This window comes from Emys orbicularis, chromosome 1 (genome assembly GCF_028017835.1).
Source record: "Emys orbicularis isolate rEmyOrb1 chromosome 1, rEmyOrb1.hap1, whole genome shotgun sequence".
In the NCBI taxonomy this organism is placed as follows: Eukaryota; Metazoa; Chordata; order Testudines; family Emydidae; genus Emys; species Emys orbicularis.
In genome coordinates, this window is record NC_088683.1 from 102,222,665 (window position 1) to 102,240,068 (window position 17,404).

General features: G+C 43.4%; 1 protein-coding gene across 1 annotated transcript; it reads right to left on the reverse strand.

The window, feature by feature from the left end:
• Positions 1–74: 74 nt before the first annotated feature.
• Positions 75–13,611, reverse strand: FBXO7 (F-box protein 7). The gene is made up of 9 exons (XM_065402814.1): positions 13,433–13,611; positions 11,069–11,372; positions 9,182–9,409; positions 7,441–7,582; positions 6,035–6,118; positions 4,362–4,457; positions 3,177–3,353; positions 2,221–2,258; positions 75–824 (listed from the first exon to the last, which is right to left on the reverse strand). The coding sequence occupies exons 1-9, from the start codon at positions 13,552–13,554 to the stop codon at positions 420–422; spliced, it is 1,596 nt and encodes a 531-aa protein (XP_065258886.1). The 5' UTR covers positions 13,555–13,611; the 3' UTR covers positions 75–419.
• Between the last annotated feature and the right edge of the window lie 3,793 nt (positions 13,612–17,404).

Here is a 17,404-nt window from a genome sequence, read left to right on the forward strand (position 1 = left end):
ATTATAGAAGCCATCATATATCCCGAGCACTTAATTCAATCACTCAGATAACAAGAAGTCAGACTAGCATAGTATTTGTGCTTAAAGTGCTCTTTATCTGATGCAGCAACTATCAGGCCAACAACCTTCTGCTCTCTAAGTAGCACTTCACAGATGATTAGAGAGGGGAAAAAACAGTAGCACAAACTTTCAAGTCAGAGCTCCTTTGGAAATAGCACTGAATTCTAGGTGGTGCAGCATTATCACTTCCACAGAGCTTAAGTGAATCCATACCTTGTGGTCAAGATACCCTTGTGCCCATGAATTCTCACCATAATCAGAAGGGAAGGCTGATGTTAGTGCCCTGATGTGATCTCCTGCAGTTAGAAAGCAAGCTCAGGAATTAAAATTTAGAAACCCATTAAAGGAAGAGGTGGCAGTCAGATGAATGAACGGCGGATGTCAATTGGGCGGCCTCGGCTGGGTCTGGCGGGAAATCTGTCATTGGGACCAGCTCGCCCTGGCAGCGTTGGATTTGGCCCTGGCAGAGAACCAATCGGATCATAATGTGGTCTGAATGGAGGAAACCGGCCTGGCGCCTCCCCTGGGCCAGGAATGAGCGAGTTAATTGGGTCTCCAACATATGGAAGAGTTGGTCTCTCATCATATTCTCCACCAATGATCATTGGGGGGTAGATGGAGTTAGGAGAGAATGGGTTGGGAGGGAAGGGGTTTGGATAGAATGGGCTGGGATGAAATGGAATGGGATGAGGAGGTGGGGGCAGGAACATCATGTGCCTCCATCTCAGGTTTTCCTTCTTCTGCTTTAGTTTCTTCTTGTACAGCTGCAGAAAAGAAACAAAATGGAGTTTAAAATTCGAGTAGTGCTCATTGTTCTAGCTTCACCCACATTGGATTTCCTTCACACACTTGTTACAGGCGTAGAGGGCAAGGGAGGGCTCCCTCCATGTTCTATCAGTTATTTACAATATGCACATTAATGATGCAGCTATCCGTATTCAAATCACAGCAGGACCGTCCTGATTCAGCAGACTCAGACCATCCTTCTGAGCATCAGACATTTCTGTGGAAAGGGCTCTGACTTGGTTGGTCTCTCTCTTTTTGGATTCCCATTGAATTAGAACCCAAACAATACTGATTTCTTGGATTTACTTTAAACCTCTATGGCCAAATTTATCCCTGGTTTAATTCCACTGAAATTGTCAAGGTTACACCAAGGACAAATTTGGCACTTAATTTTGTGTGGTTTATGGCTGCTTTGGAATCTAAATATTTGCCTAAAATCGTCAAAGAGCCACCTTAGAAATGAAATACAATAGAGACAGGGCTAATTTCCCTTATCCCCACAAAGGGTTACATACAGTTACATGAATCATATTTTAAGATCCTTGGGTGAAAAGTAAAGTTTGTGCCATTATACACATTTTAGACAGGAAAACTGAGATAGTGAGCAGTTAAGTTACTTGTCCAATGTGCCACAGCAAGTCAGTGACCCCTAGTCTCTTGCTCTAATCACTAGAGGTTACTACTTCTCTAGCTGAAGAGGTCATTTCAGAATTGATAGTAACGTCTTCAAACAGGCCCTGGTATCTGAGACATAGGGCTTGTCTTCACTACCCGCCGATCCGGCGGGTAGCAATCGGTCTATCGGGGATCGACTTACTGCGTCTAGTGAAGACGCGATAAAATCGATCCCTGATGGCTCTACCGTCGACTCCGGAAATCCACCGCGGCAAGAGGCGGTAGCGGAGTCGACGGCGGCGCGGCAGCGGTCGACTTGCCGCCGTCCTCACAGCCAGGTAAGTCGACCTAAAATACGCCACTTCAGCTACGCTATTCACGTAGCTGAAGTTGCGTATCTTAGGTCGACCCCCCGCTGTAGTGTAGACCTAGCCTCAGTCACACTGTTCTAGAACACTGCTGAGATTCTCTCTTGCCAGTCTCAAGATCTAAAACAGCAACCCTCCTTCCTGCCAAGGACTGCATAAAGCTCCCTGCAGAGATCCTCAAATCTATTCCAGGATGTGGCCAAGGAGGGCACTAGGAGTGATGCAATGCATTTTCTCCTGAGTGGGCTGAACATGATGTGCATATGAAGATCTCAGTTCCCTGCATTTTAGAACCTAATCTCTGCTCCCACTTAATCTCCAAGCCTGCCACTCATTCTTAAACAAGCCATGGAGATTTATCCCAAATAGAACATATACAATACCCACATACCTCTTTCCAGTCTGTGTCACGAGGCCTAGAAGTTTGATCTGTGAAGGGGCAAAAATTAAATAAGCATTTAAAAAAAAAAAAATCACATTCATACCGAGATGCATAAGTAGATAGTTTTCGCAGGGTTTACAAATAAGGTAGGTAATCAGACCCTAAGCACCTTTGTATATATAAAGTCAGTATTCTTAAACTGAGACATCAGGACTCCTAGAAGATGTACTGCCAGGAACCATTCAATCTATTCATTCTCTCTGCTTCACACCAAATTTCAAGCTCCTGTATCTATTCATCAACTACAGAAACCCTAGAAATATTGTCACTGCCAGTGTCTGTGTGTGACAGCACTTTACCTTTCAACCCATGACTGCTTAGTTTCCTAAAGAACTTCTCTTGAGGGATACTGGCAAAGATTTTTTCCTCTCCCCAAATTTGCAATAAAGAGCCTGAGTGTTTATAGAAACAGCTGAAAAGTAGGCGACTCAGCATCAGGTGATGGGCCAGCTCTCTGTGGACCACTAGCAAGTGTTTGGCAGATTATCAGTTGCCCACAATCTAAGAATCACTGAAGGAAGCATCTGCCAGTATTATGCTTTCAACTAGCCAATATAATGATTAATTAGTCAATATAATGATTAATTAATAAATTTACTCTCCATTTTTAGGAACAGATGTAGCTGAGGAAGCCTCTTGTCAAATTCATCTTATAATAATGATATTAATAATAAATATATGGAGATATACCCATCTCCTAGAACTGGAAGGGACCCTGAAAGGTCATCGAGTCCAGCCCCCTGCCTTCACTAGCAGGACCAAGTACTGATTTTTGCCCCAGATCCCTAAGTGGCCCCCTCAAGGATTGAACTCACAACCCTGGGTTTAGCAGGCCAATGCTCAAACCACTGAAGGGACCTTAGGTGGCAGACCAATTAGGGAGAAAGGGTGCATGTGGGAATCACCTCGGAAGTCCCGCAGGTACATAAATCTCCATAAAAGCTGGTCATTGGAAGCTGTGTAGAGGTCCCGGCAGACAGCAGACAGAGAGAGGAGTGAGCGGATGTCCAGAAGTCGGAAAATCCGTAGCTTCAGTTCTAGAGGAAGGACTACCAAGCCAAACACATCTGGCAGATTCAGAGCTAGAATGGGAGATGGGGAGAAAGCAGCATTATTTGCAATAATTGAGTGTCATTCCCATCATCAAGGGGTCATTTCCTGGTTTGGAAACATTTTCCCTTAAGTAATTTCCCATGGAGCTTTCAGTTGCATTACTTAACTCTGGAAGTGCTATGATGAGACTTACTATGACAGATTGGAGAGAGACACTTTCTGCACATATGTGAAGTAGACAAAATATGAATATTATAGTACTGGCTATGCTCCACACTATTGTCCCTCATAAACTTAAGATGCCGTAAGGAACTACTCATGTTTCACAGACTACAAAACCGAGCAAGAGGTTGGAAAGATAAAGGCAATATTTGTCCAATTCCAGTAATCCAAATAAACCACGTTCAACAAAGAACCTCTAATCCCATGAAAACGCAACAAAATCCAAAAAATACTCCAAGAGAAAGAATTTATCATTGAGTTTGTCTTCGGATTGTGAGGCTGAGATTTAGTCTGGCAATTCCTGTATAAACAAACTATGCTTTACTATTGCCACGCAAATCACCAAGCTGGGTTGCTTCACACCATTCCTTCCAACATCTCAGTAACCAACTAGTAAGCATGTCATCCCACACAAGATGTAATACTGCACAGCTTTTCCCCAGCCTGACAAAGGAACAAATAGACAGCACAGAACTTCAGCCAAGGAATTCAGCACTTTAAGCCTGGTTGCTACTTTGTCATCATCACCATGGGAAATAGTCTTTCCAGCTGTATCAGCAGTGGCATAAATCTTCAGCCCATTAAGTGAAACCCAAATGTTCTATTTAATTTGAACTACATAAGCAATTTCAGATTTTTAACAGTTTTATTAACATTTCTAAAATTAGAAGATGACTAATTTAATATCTTTAGAACTAGGAATATTTATTCTTACTCTCTATGTAGCCAGCACTTAAGTTTTTCATAACTCTTTCTATGTAAGCCTTTGGATAGATCCCAACTGATAACATACCAGTTCCTTTTACTGATGTTACCTTGTCGGGCAGCAGCCAGAAGAGGGTACACCAGCTGGTCTTTAAAGAGGCGGGATAGTTTCTGAAGATCTTTGTATACCCCTCCAACATTTTCTTCTATCGAAAGAAGAAGACAGAGTTTAACTTCAACAAGTTGTTATGCAACATACAAGGCGGAGAGGTTTATGGGTTACATTTTGTGTACAAACAGAACTCTACAGTTCATGAACGTTTTCATTTTTCATATGAAGGAAACAACAAAGTAAAATACTTTATTTGGGATGGACCAGAATAAGAGAACAGGCACTGAAACCTGACCAAATCTATAGCGGGGTGAAAGAAACAAAGCTAAGAATCCTGGCTGATGTATTATTGTTTCCATTACAGTAGTGCGATGGAACCGCAATCAAGGATCAGATACCCTCTGTGTTAGGTAATGTTTTCACCCCTCAGCTCATAGAGATCCAGTAGAATAGTTTTCGAAAAGGATGGAGTTTCAGCCTTCAGTTGGGAGTTCCTTGTATTTCTGAGATTGAATACAGACTCTTTTGTAACTACGTATTTTTCTCCTTTAAATCATCTCCAACAATCCAAAAATCAGACATTTAAATATTTAATCAGTTTTAAAAACAAAAACAAAAAACCACTCCATAGTGCTATCAAGACTTAAAAGTTTCTTAGCAGATCACAATCCGGAGGACCAGGTCAGTAATTAAGAAGTGTTGCCACCACAGTAATAATGTAATGGACCAAGTCCATAGCATATATTCATAAGTAGCCAAGTGTTATCCTTTTGCATTTAGAGACACCAAGAGTTTTTCAAATGAAATTTGCTTACAGACTCTTAACACTTTTGCCAGATTTTAGCCACAGAGCAGGCACATATGCTTGAATTGTTAACCTGACTAATGAGGGGCTGACAGGAATGGTTGCCCATTCTCTCATTGCAGCAACAAAAGAAAAAGGTGCTGCTATGATCTTGGCTACACTTCACTGTTTAGCTATCCTTCTGTAGCCTTTTCAATAAAGCCTTTTCAATAAAGTCCCAGGATCTGGGACTACCCAGGATGCAGTACAGTGAAGTGCAGCTACTGGCAACAAAGCAGTCATGTGTACTTTAGAGTACAAAACAGAGTCAGACCTGTGCTAATGTAAAATCCAGATCTTTTGCATTGGATGTTTCCCTAATTTTGGCATCCTGGACTCATCTAAGTGGTCAGCACACACTTTCTAACAGGAACAACATTTACAATAATTGCAATACCATAAAGACAGAGCTGACATTAGCCACACTGAACTCCCAATTCCCACAAAAAGAGAAAACAAAACCAATGAGTCCTGGATGGTTCACCATTGCTGCCTTAGAAACACCTATATACATCCATATATTTAGTTAGAAGCCCCATGAAAAAGGGATATAATCCAGAAGAGGCCTCATGGCCTCTCAAGGTTCTTCACTTACATAGCTAATCTAGGAAATTCAAGTAATCTTAACAGCAAAATTCTACTTAGTGGCCACCCTTCTGTATTCCTTTTTCCTCACGGCTAGCTGCTTCATGAACTGCTGGTCACCCACCTTCTCTTATCACCACCTTTGGCATCTCGGGCCTCTCTGTCAAATGTTTGCTGTCTATGTTAGTCCCCTCCCTCACTTTTCAGGCTGGCTGTTTTCTAAAGAGCCGCATTCTAAATACCTGATTCCTGAAAGCAAGTGAAGGATGTTGGCAACAGCTGCAGTCTCTTCACACTTTTAATCTCGTTGTTGATTTTTAATGTTGCTGCAAATGCGAAAGAAAGAAACGAACATGTTGAGAGGCTACAGAGACCATCTCATTACTACCTTATCCTTGGAAATACTTTAGTTTTCCTTCTCCTTCCTGGGAAGGGGGGAGAGGAACTGGACACATACAATTCTGATAAGCCGATAGCTAAACCCATTTTACCTCCCCCCCAAAAAAATATATGCAAAATAGCATAGAGGAGAGAAAGATCAGTTACCTACAGCAGTTTATCAGTTGAAATAGTCATAACAAAGGTAAGAGGTGGCAGTGATACACCATGAACCATTTTTTCTAACAAGGTCATTAAATCAACTGTAGCAAGGAGTCTTTGCTCCTGTTCACTAGATGAACACTGTACACGAGGTAGTCAGTGCACTGCCCCTCTGCATCATAAATTCAAGCGAGCAATTCCCCTGACTTGGCCAAAGGATTAGATTTAAATCCTGGACAGTGAGACATGCTTCATCACATATCCTGAGAGAGCCTAAGTGCTTGTGCATGCTGTCTTGGATTTTTTTAAATGTATATGTACTTTCCATTGAAGTGCACATTTCTGTATCTGAGGTTAGAATCAAGCCCAGAAGTAACACTGCCTCTGCAAAATGTGGAAGTGTCCAAAATGATGAGTAAATTAGGACAAAAAATACTCCAAATAACCTGGAAATCATTTTAAGAGAAAGAAATGGCACTAATTTTCTGGAATTAATAGTTCTGGTGAACTGAAAATGTGGAATGAAGCTTAGGGATGTTGCTAAAGTGACTGCTTGCTGAATCAGCAAAATAAATAAGTCTGGAACTTGTCTGTGACCTTTACAAATAGCATGTGATACAAAAAAGACATGTCGGTAATACTGCTAATCCCATTACATCTATTTTAACACCTTGCATCGTACTTCACAAGTTCCCATGAGTCGAAAGAAGGAACACACAGGTTTGCCAACATGCTAATCAAAAGTGAACACTTGAGCTGGCTCAGTAGCCATGGGTATTGCTCTGTATTGATAGGTGGGAGACCTGGGATCGCCACCTAGGCAAGAAGGAGCCAAGCACATTCAGAACCAGGAGGGAGCACCTTTTCTTGCTCAATTGATTAAGCTAAAGATTCAAAGGAAGTCTAGTCCCATCTTCCCTTGCTGGAAAATGGTAGCTGGGATGTAGCACCACAAAGAGAAAGGGGGGAGGGAGGGAGAGAGAGGGTGATTCCAGAGGGGAAAAGGATGAAGTAGCGTCATATAACAATATCTATATATATATATATGGGGTAAAAAAGAAAAAAAAAGGCAGATCCCAGAGACATTTCTAATGCCTGGCACAGTTACCATTAATGACAATAAGATCTCCCAAAGGCACACAGGTCAGAGCAGCAGAGCCATCTTCACAGAGGGGATGAGTGTACTGCAGTTTATAAACGCCTCCACTTCTCCATTTCTCAGGCATAGATACTGCCTTTGCTTCAGTCCCCTGACAGTAAATGAAAAGATAAATAACACTGCATTCCTGAGCAATCTGACCAAGGCTGAGAAGAACTAAATTAAAACATTAACAGCTACTCAAATCCCAACAAATGTGTGTGTGTGACAGAATAATTAATATGTCTGCTCTACAGAGACAGACTACTTAGTGGTGTAATGTGGCATAAAGGTTTTATCAGGATAAGCTTGGGATGGCCACATTAACATACTTCTAGCTTCACTGCTTGTGAATATACAAGTCATCTTAAACTCGTATCAATAAAACCTTTATACCACAATTCACCATATATTCAGTACATGCCACAGGCTGCAGAAAATTAATATTAAGAATGTTTTAAGAAAGGCTGTTGGGACAATTTTCACCTCTCTCCCAGTGAAGCCAGGTGCCTTTGTCTTCATGAATCCACGTTTATTACATACACATTACTGGTTTGACTATATATATTTAACACACACACACACACAAAAACACTGTTAAAAGAACATTAAGGTTACAAAGTCAAGCACTCAAAAGTTAGGGAATGCTAGAATTAAGAGGCCTGTGCAACCTTAATTGGGCCCCTCCGTGCATATGAATGATGATTCAATCTTTAATTGCATGATCATATACTATATTTTCAACAGGAGCCCTGCCTCATTCAGTGCATAGGATGGACAGTACTCACTGAACAAACAGCTATTCAATATTATTTTCCCCTCACTGAACAATACATGGCCCCAAGCCTTATTTACTATACATTATTCAAACTCTGCTCTGATGACAGAATTATTAATTTCCTCATGGGCTTTTCTATATGGCTCTCATTACTATAGTATCTGTGTGCTTCACTCCATTTGTTTCCTCACAATTTTGTGCTGCAGCCTCAATTGCTACTTCCAAGACTGCTGGCTGAGCTGAAGAGACATAGCACACAGTGGCTATGACTAGTGCATGCTAAAACTAATAGCCTGGGGGGAAGGGGAAATGCTCATCACATGCAGAGATATGAACTTCTTAGCCACAGTAACCATCATCTGAGGGGAACACCAATGAAACTGTCAAATTGTGGGGGGAGTGGATTGTAACAATCCATGGTTATAAATCCTGTTCCCGCATATATAAAAGGAACTCATTATTCCAAATTAGAAGGAAGGCAGGCAGGCAATATACAATGCTGATATGAAAGACATATTATTCCTCTGTGGATGCCAAGAGGGGCAAGGGAGGAGTACACAAAGTTATTGATAACTGAATACAGAATGATATAAATGCATATATTCTCCATTTCTAGGAACTGAATTTAAACATTATCTCCCCATAGCCAAAAATAAGTAGCTAACACCCTCCCCCTTTCCAGTCAAACAGGGAGTCCAAGGATTAAATAGACATGTAGACTGGACTATTGTCTCACTCTTAGAGATTGTACCACTCTTTCATCATTGAGGCATGTTGGCAAGATAAACTAGGGAAGCTGGTACTTCAGCTGCCCATGCTGCTGAGAGGGATGTATAGTAGATCTTTAAGCACAGACACATGAAGAACAATATTCCAGATATTCCTATTTTTCTCCTACTAAGTGGGAGGTTTCTCTTCCAGTTTTGCACTTACCTGTGGTACATAACCTGTCTCCATCATGAGAAGATGTACCAGAACTATCAAGGCATCGTTGGCACTGGTACATTCAGCAGAATGGTAGAGGGTCTCCAAGGAGTGTGGCACTTCCCCATCCACAGCTTCACTGCACAGCATTGGCTCAGAAGGATAAGAACCTGTACCCTCCTCCAGATCAACGGCATCTGGGACTAGCCCAGAAGCAAACTCTAAGCTGGATCCTGCCTTAAAGGGAAAGTAATAAAAACAAGGTGGCATTCAGAAACTTATACCTACATGAATTGATTTGATAATCCTGCTAGCCCTTCCAGTCTTCTTTCAGCTGTGAAGCTCTGATTTGGGGGTACATACTGGTCAGTCACTCAGAATTGCTGTGCAGAGCTCAGAAGGATACTACTTTTGAATGATAACTTTTCTCAAGTATAAGAGGGGCTTTCTTGCACTACAACACAAAGCAACCTCGAAGAGATAGAATATCTTGGGGTTAGGGCACTGGACTTGATTCAATTCTTGGCTCTCTCATAGACTTCTTGTGTGATCTTCACCAAGTCACTTAATCTCTGTGCTCAGTTTCCCATCTGTAAAATGGGACTACTACTACTTTTGTCTGTTTTGTCTATTTGTAATACAGGCTCTTCAGAGCAGCGTCTTTCTATTATGTGTGATAAATGTTCTACCTACAATGGGCTTACATGCACTACTGTACTACAAATAAATAATGTATTAAAGCACCATGAAGTTTCTTACAGCAGGCTACAGGGGCACAACTCTACACGGTATGGCATCACCATTTGTCAAAATTCAAGGCAGCTGACCAAAAATGACAAGACTAAGACTGGTCCAGAATGCCCAAGATTCTTTGTAAATGAAATTATTCCCAGCCCCTTAGATCTTCTCAAAAGAGTGCCCCCCCCAAAAAAACCACAAAGGTTGGTGGCCTCACCACACTTTCTCTTCTACTAAGATGGCCCTAAAGTCAGACATTCAGATTTTATAACATATAGTATGATTAAATGCCCCCTCAAAACTGCCTGAGATAAAATTCAAAAGAAGCAATTTAAACTGTTTTTCAAATTTTTATACTTCTTCAGTTTTGTGGCACATAAAGGAGTACATGGAAACTTGCTCTCCACCTTTTCCTAAATTTTGGGAGGAAAGCCTACTGGAAGGAAGGAAGAAATTTTATCTTAGACACATGAAATAAGTATAACTATATGATTTCCTCCCTCACCTCTTAATTTATATTAAGATTTATTTTTCAAGTTTTTACATTGGTGGCCACAAAGATTGTAACAAGATGCTCTACATTTCTGTGTTTTAAAATATAGTTTTGTGTTTTGGAACCAATCCTAAAGTGACACATTTCTTAAAAAGAAACTGTTCCTGCAGAATATTCCACTTCATGACAAACTCTTTAAACCATGGACACTATTTCAACTGATTACAAAATTGCTCTCTCCTCCAGTGGACATTATTTCAGAATGGCTTGGTTGAGGGCTTAGGGGAGAAGGGAGAACACCCACATACTCTTGTGGCAAGTATCAGAAGTGTCTTTTTAAAAGGAGACTGTGGAGGTGGGAGAAAAACTCACTCCTAGCTCCCTGTTTCTGCAGAAATCTGATTAGCAAAATCTAGAGATATGTAAAGGACTCAAATGGAGTTTGAAACACCTTAGAACCACTTAACGTTTCTGACATGCATAAGGCTTAATAGCTTATAAACAGAGAAAGTAATAGACAGATAAGTGATTGACCATACACCAGGCAAGCAACTAGAACTATAATACTTCAAGGATGCTCCCTATTATAAAGTCTAGCAACCAGCACTCAATGTGCTGTCTCCTCTTATTTCCCGGTCTGTGTATCTCAATCCTTAAGTACTTACCATATCATCACTCTTCTGAGCATCAGTCTGAGCTTTATGGTCTTCACATGGCCCATTCTGCCTTTCTTTTTCTGGACTGTTGGCCTGACTGTGGCTGGTGGTCAAGGTGGACAGTTCGTGATTATTCTGGAGTGGGGGAGGAGGAGGTGAAGATAAGGATGGGGGTAATATGGGTGCTGTATTGGTCTCGTCCAGTAACAAACATATCATATCTCCAGAAACTATCCCATATGAAGCCAAGGTCTCATGGTCTCCAGTGAGGGCATCTTTGTTGTTCAATGTTATTGCAAACTGGGTATCAGAACTGCAAAGAGATAGAAAAAACCACAAGGCCATGTCTGGTAGGATCAGTTTAAGTCATACATTCAGATTACACAAATGTATGGTATGATTATTAAATGGTTTTGTTAAACCTAAGTACCGGTCTGATTAGTCACATGCCCAAAGAAGCACTGGGAAAATAAACGATGGGCACGGTATAAAACCAAGATACAGGCTAAAGTGATTTTTTTAACCTCTCTCTCTTTGTGTTATGTTTGTTTTAACTAACTAAATCACAGAACCTAGAAATCTTGGATAGGTTTAAACCTCCATCTCTGAAAAACAGGTAACTGCCTCTGTCTGCAATGTACCTTATAAACACATTCTAGGAAGCAGCCAATTGCCCCCAAAACTAACACTAGCTTCAGCAGCTTTAGGTCAAAGATTTTAAATGAATCACTGGGGCAGAGTATATTTAAAATAGTTAATTCTTGAAAATATTTCTATGCAAATATCCTTTAGCTTGCTCAATGTGAGGGTCTTTGGGCAAGACCTTGAAAAATAAAGTCTTCCCAGAGACAAAGATTCCATGACATTTTAATAAGATTAATGGTTTGTCCTGATGTCTTAGGACAGGGGTTCTCAAACTGGGGGTCGGGACCCCTCAGGGGGTCTCGAGGATATTGCAGGGGGGGTCACGAGCTGTCAGCCTCCACCCCAAACCCTGCTTTGCCTCCAGCATTTATAACAGCGTTAAATATCTTAAAAAGTGTTTTTTAATTTATGGGGGGGGGGGTCGCACGCAGAGGCTTGCTTTGTGAAAGGGGTCACCAGTACAAAAGTTTGAGAACCACTGTCTTAGGACAAGTTCCCCCTCCCCATGCTGTTGTGCAGCATGCATCGTGCTGCTAGCACATGTATATACCGCTTGTGAAGCACTCTGGGATCCTTCAGAATGAATATGAAATATATACACACACGAAAACACGAATGCAAATATTTTGTTGCCGTTAGCCTGTTGAAGAAGCTCATTTTTTATTTTTAAAAATCATTTAATAGCTTTTATTCTCCTGTAAACAAAATCACGAGCCTTTCACACACAAATCTTTTCATGATTGCTGACACAGAGCCCCCTCTAGGAGAAGGCTATACAGCCATACTCTAGCTTGTGTCACACAGAGGAAAGGTTCAATTTTGGTCCATAAATGTTGTACAATCAGAACTGAGTTGAGCATTTCAGAGGGGTGTTTGAGAATAACTTTCTCTTTTTGCAAACTCCCTACTGCCTCTTTCATTTCATTCCCATTTTGGTGCTGTGGGATAAATGAAACCGAAAGCTAGGAATCCGATGAGTAAACACGGGGCATTTTATCCTCTTTTACTTATGACACGTGATTTTTTTTGGCGAACGGTTCGCAAGTGACAGCTCTGGATCATGTACAATCCTATTGCCCACAGCTCGGGCGCCGCAGCGGGGTAATCTCCCAGCCTGTGCCTCAGCCGAGGGATGGCAGAACCCCCAGACAGGGTAGTAGCGGCCCGAGGCCTGGCCCCAGCGTTGCCAACCCCAAGTGCCCAAAACTCATGAGCCAGGCCCCACAAAACCATGCGAGGGTCCGAACCGTTCAGGCGGGGCCCGGCCGCTGTGCGGGCTTGTGCCCTTGGCAGGCGCTGCGCTGCGCCTGTTGCCGGGCTGTTCACCACGGCCAGGCGGGCTAGGAGCGCGATTGCACCGCGAGCTGCGGCGGCCCAGCGCCCCACGCCCCCGGGGCTCTACGGGAACCAGGAGACTCGGGATAAACCCCCGAGGCCTGGAAACGCTGCAGCCAGGCCTGGGGCCCGCTGCGCTGACAGTCACCCTCGCCCCTTCCCCGCGGGGGGAGCGCGGTGCCCAGCAGCACCACACACCGGGCACCTCAGGAGAAGCCCCGCCCCCGGGGGCAGCAAGTTCCCCCGCAGGCGGCCCTGGGCAAGATGGCTGGGTCAGAGGCACAGGGCACGGGCACGGCCCCGCCCCCCTGCACTGCATGGTACTGGCCGGGTGCTACCTGCCGGCCTCGGGATGGCCGCGTCACCCTCTCCCTCCCCCTCTCCTTGCGCTACCTGTAGCCCCAAGTGGGCAGCAGGGCCTGGCACAGGTGCGCGCGCAGCTCCCCCAGCGTTGGCTCCGCCCCCTGCATCTCGAGCGGGGCCGTCCGCTTATGCATCCGGACCCGGAGCTTCATGGCGGCAGCGGCTCCTCGCTCCCCCGTCAGGCTCCGCTCTGCCCGCTCGGTGTCGGCGACGGTGGTGGCGCGGGGGCTGCTGGGGATTGTTGTTGTTTTGGTTGGTGAAGCACCACCTCGCTCCATGGGAGCCCGGCCCCGCCCCTAGGTGTTCATGGGGGCGGCCCCCGCCCAGCTCTCCCCACCAACGGTAACGTTGAGGGCCGATGAGTCGGCGCTCACCGCAGCATCTGCGCACTTCCGAGCATGCACGCTGGGGGAAAGGCTCGAGTCCGCCCAGCTCGAGCGATGATTCGGTGCTCGCCGTGCTGCCCCGCACGCGTTCTGGATGCAAGCCTAGGGCGAGAGCGCGAGGCTACTGCCTGTGACGGTGGGAAGCCCTGGGAAACCACGTGGCCAGCCTGTGCTGCTGCTTAGGGGGCGATGGCCTCTGGCTGCTTTGGGGCATCAGCTGTCAGCTCCTGTCCCAGTGATGGCCACCCATCGCTCCCTGACCCTGAGGGGATGCTGAGTGGGTGAGGAGGGCCCGGCCCCGCATCCATGACCTCATGCTGGGCCCTGCCAGACCTAGGGGCCGGGCACCCCCTCTCAGGCCTCATCCCTCTCTGCAGCATTACCACCAGTATTGCTAAAGCTGAGTATTAATATGCCCGAGTCTGCCCCAACCTGCCAGCCCCTCCCCTCCCCCCCCCCCCCCAAAAAAAAGAATTGGCAGGAAGGCACTTGGCAACTTCTCTCCAGGCCAGGTACAATCCAGTGGTTACAATCCAGCCATAAGCAGCATTAGCTGATAAAGAACAGCAAAATTGCTATGCAAAATTGACTAATTAAAAAAAAATCTAATTATAAAATTAGTGGATGAAACGGAAGTAGTGGGTAGAACATGTCTTGACTCATATTCAGCAATGCGTCTGATAGTATCTCATGAAATCTTCCTCCAGAGTATCATGGCTTGCCACAGCAAAACACCAGTTGACTTCCTTGGGGAAAAGACTGGACTGAATATTAGCAGTGTCAGATCAATTGTAAACTCTGAAGTACCATCAAATGGAAGAGATTCTCAGCTTGGATAGTGGCTGAAGGGATTGCTCCAGAATTCTTGCCTATTCCCGTTGATTTTTATTATTATATTGCAAAGAAGCTGGCCTGTCCATAACATCCCTGAAAATTCATCCATCTGCATATCTTTTACCTGCCTTGTGTTTTTTCCCCACTCTACAGTTTCATGCATCTTTAAAGACTTTACCCATGCTTTTCCCCTTATAAGCATATTCCTGCTCGGGACTTGAACTTGCTGCTAACAAAGCTTATGGAGCCATCCATTGAGCTTCCTGTGGATTGCTGTTTGGATTACCTGTCTCACACAACTTTCTTTATAGTTATCATTGCTGCCAGGAGCATCAGTGAGTTGCAAGCTCTGATGGTGGTGTTACCCTAAGAGCCAAGTGGTCTTACATGCCAACCCAAAATGTATTCCTAAAGTGTGATGGACTTTCATATTAACCCATCTATCTCCCCCCTGGTCTTCTTCCCAACCTTGCACTCATACCTGGGGGAGACCTGTCTCCACATCTTAGATATGAAGAATGTATTTGTTTTTATCTAGAGAGATATAAGCCCTCCCAAAAGTCCAGTAGGTTGTTTGTGGTGTATGGGGAGAAATGTAAAAGGCAGGGATTTCCACTCACAGATTAGCCAAATCGATTGTTTTATGCATTTGATTGTGCTATTCTGTGTCTAGGATCCCCTACCAACAAGAATTGAGGCCTACACCACTAGTGCTATGGATGCTTCTGTGGCCTATCTTTAGGCTGGTACCCATTGGTGACACTTGCAGAGCAGAGACTTGAAGTTTAATTCCCACCTTCACTAAGCACTACCCTTTAGACTTAATCTCTGGTTCAAATGCTAAGGTTTGGGAATTTGGTGCTTCAGCCTCTGTTCATCTCACAACTTCTCAGCCCACCTTCCATCTTGGATGGTACTGCTTGCTAGGCACCCACTAATAGTGGTTCGGTGAGCTTATCATGAGGGGTACCAATCCCTTAAATATGAATGCACAGAATCAACTCTTAAACAACAGTTACCAGTAATAACCTTTCTCTCTTTTTCTCCAAAAAAATTCTCTTGCAGGAAGTTATCTGCAACCTGGGACTGTTGACAGCTGGAGCAGCATGTTTTCCCTAGGAGAATGGCCAGGCTGACTTTCTGTTTATAAAGAAACACAGCCCTTATTGGTCTTGCAGCAAGCAAAAGAGACGGGGTTAAGGTGAAGCAAGCTTGGGATACTTTACAAAGGTATAAAAAGTACAGCAATGGTGGGTAAACCTCAGAAGATTCATTTTGTATATTCACCTCAAAGTACAGCTTATTCAAACGTTACATCTCTTTGGTCTGCAAAGCTCATGGGAACAGTCTTATCTTTGCTGTTTCAGCACTTCTGGTTCTCTCAGCCAGCTGTAAACAGGGACTGCAGAGGGGTGAAAAAAATGATACGTGCCTAAGACTGAGGCACAAAAGTCCTGTACTGTGTCCCATTTTACCGAATTTCTCTGCAGGAAAAGGAGACTGAAATAAAGAGGAAAGAAAAAGGAAAGTTTTGTTTTGGTGGTTGAATATCCCTTTTTGGTCAGTGACAGACCTGGTACTTATTATGGTCTCCTTTATGCCATGGATGATAGTATCATGACATTTTGAGCAATATTTTGAGCATCTCTCCTCACAATCCAGGGTACTGATAGAAAGTAATGTGGCACTATTTCTGCAGTGTTGGAAGAATGGTAGGCCAGCCTGGTCATAATCAGAGAGCCAGATATGTCAAACATGAGTGTAAACTTCTGCAGGTGTGTTAATTAATCTCACCATAAACCAGGTGAGGTGAGCAGCACAATACAAGGTGCAAGCATACACTCCACACAACATTAGGTATTAACTTAGCAGGAAAAACTCCATACAAAGAAACGATTGATCACAATGGAATAGTTAAAATGCTTTGTGCAGCTTCAAAACTTTATCCACACTAAAATTAAAATGACTCATAACCACCAATCCCTTAGGCACATCCTCTGAATTGTGTTTATAGCATTTCAGGCTCCTGCTTCATGAGCCTTTGTAAGTAAAGCGGAATTTAAGCCTTGTGTACGTAAGACAGTAGTACCAGTTTAGCTTAAGTGGTGATTTTCAACAGATGCAGTTAAACTTGTCCAAAAAGCTGTGTTGACACTCTTATTTTGACTTAAACCAGATTTATTTCCGTTTAGCTTGTTGACTAAAAATCAACTGAAGGTAAACCAAAATGAGCCACTCTTAAATCTAAATAAGAGGGTTCACAGAGGGGTTTGCACCAGTTTAACTAAATCTGTTTGAAAACCAATTGAAGTTAAATAGGTGCAATTTTCTCATGTAGATAAGGCCTTCATTTTAGACCACGCTCCCTCATAAATCTTAAAATGAGGATGGGATTTCACAACTATCAGCACCTCCCTTGGTACCTTTAGATAAAGGATAAACTATCAAAAAGGAAAGGAGTCATAAGTATACTACTTCCTCTTTCCCTTCCACATTTTTGTAAAGAGGCTGGCATTTGACTAAAAGTACACATCGGTAAGCATTAGACCCTCCTGAGCAAATATAAAGTTTACTCAGGGAGGAAAGGCAGGCATCGAGCCAAACCAAGAATTAACCAGTTTAAGAACCTTCAAAATCTCCACTCTCCCCAGCCAAAAGAAATGGATGTAAATGGGATTTCAAGCTCTTTAACATGATGCTAAGCTCCAGTGACACAAGGGGTTATTCTCTGAGACGGGTTCATATCTAGAGAACCTCTATCATGAGCAGGATTGAAATGACA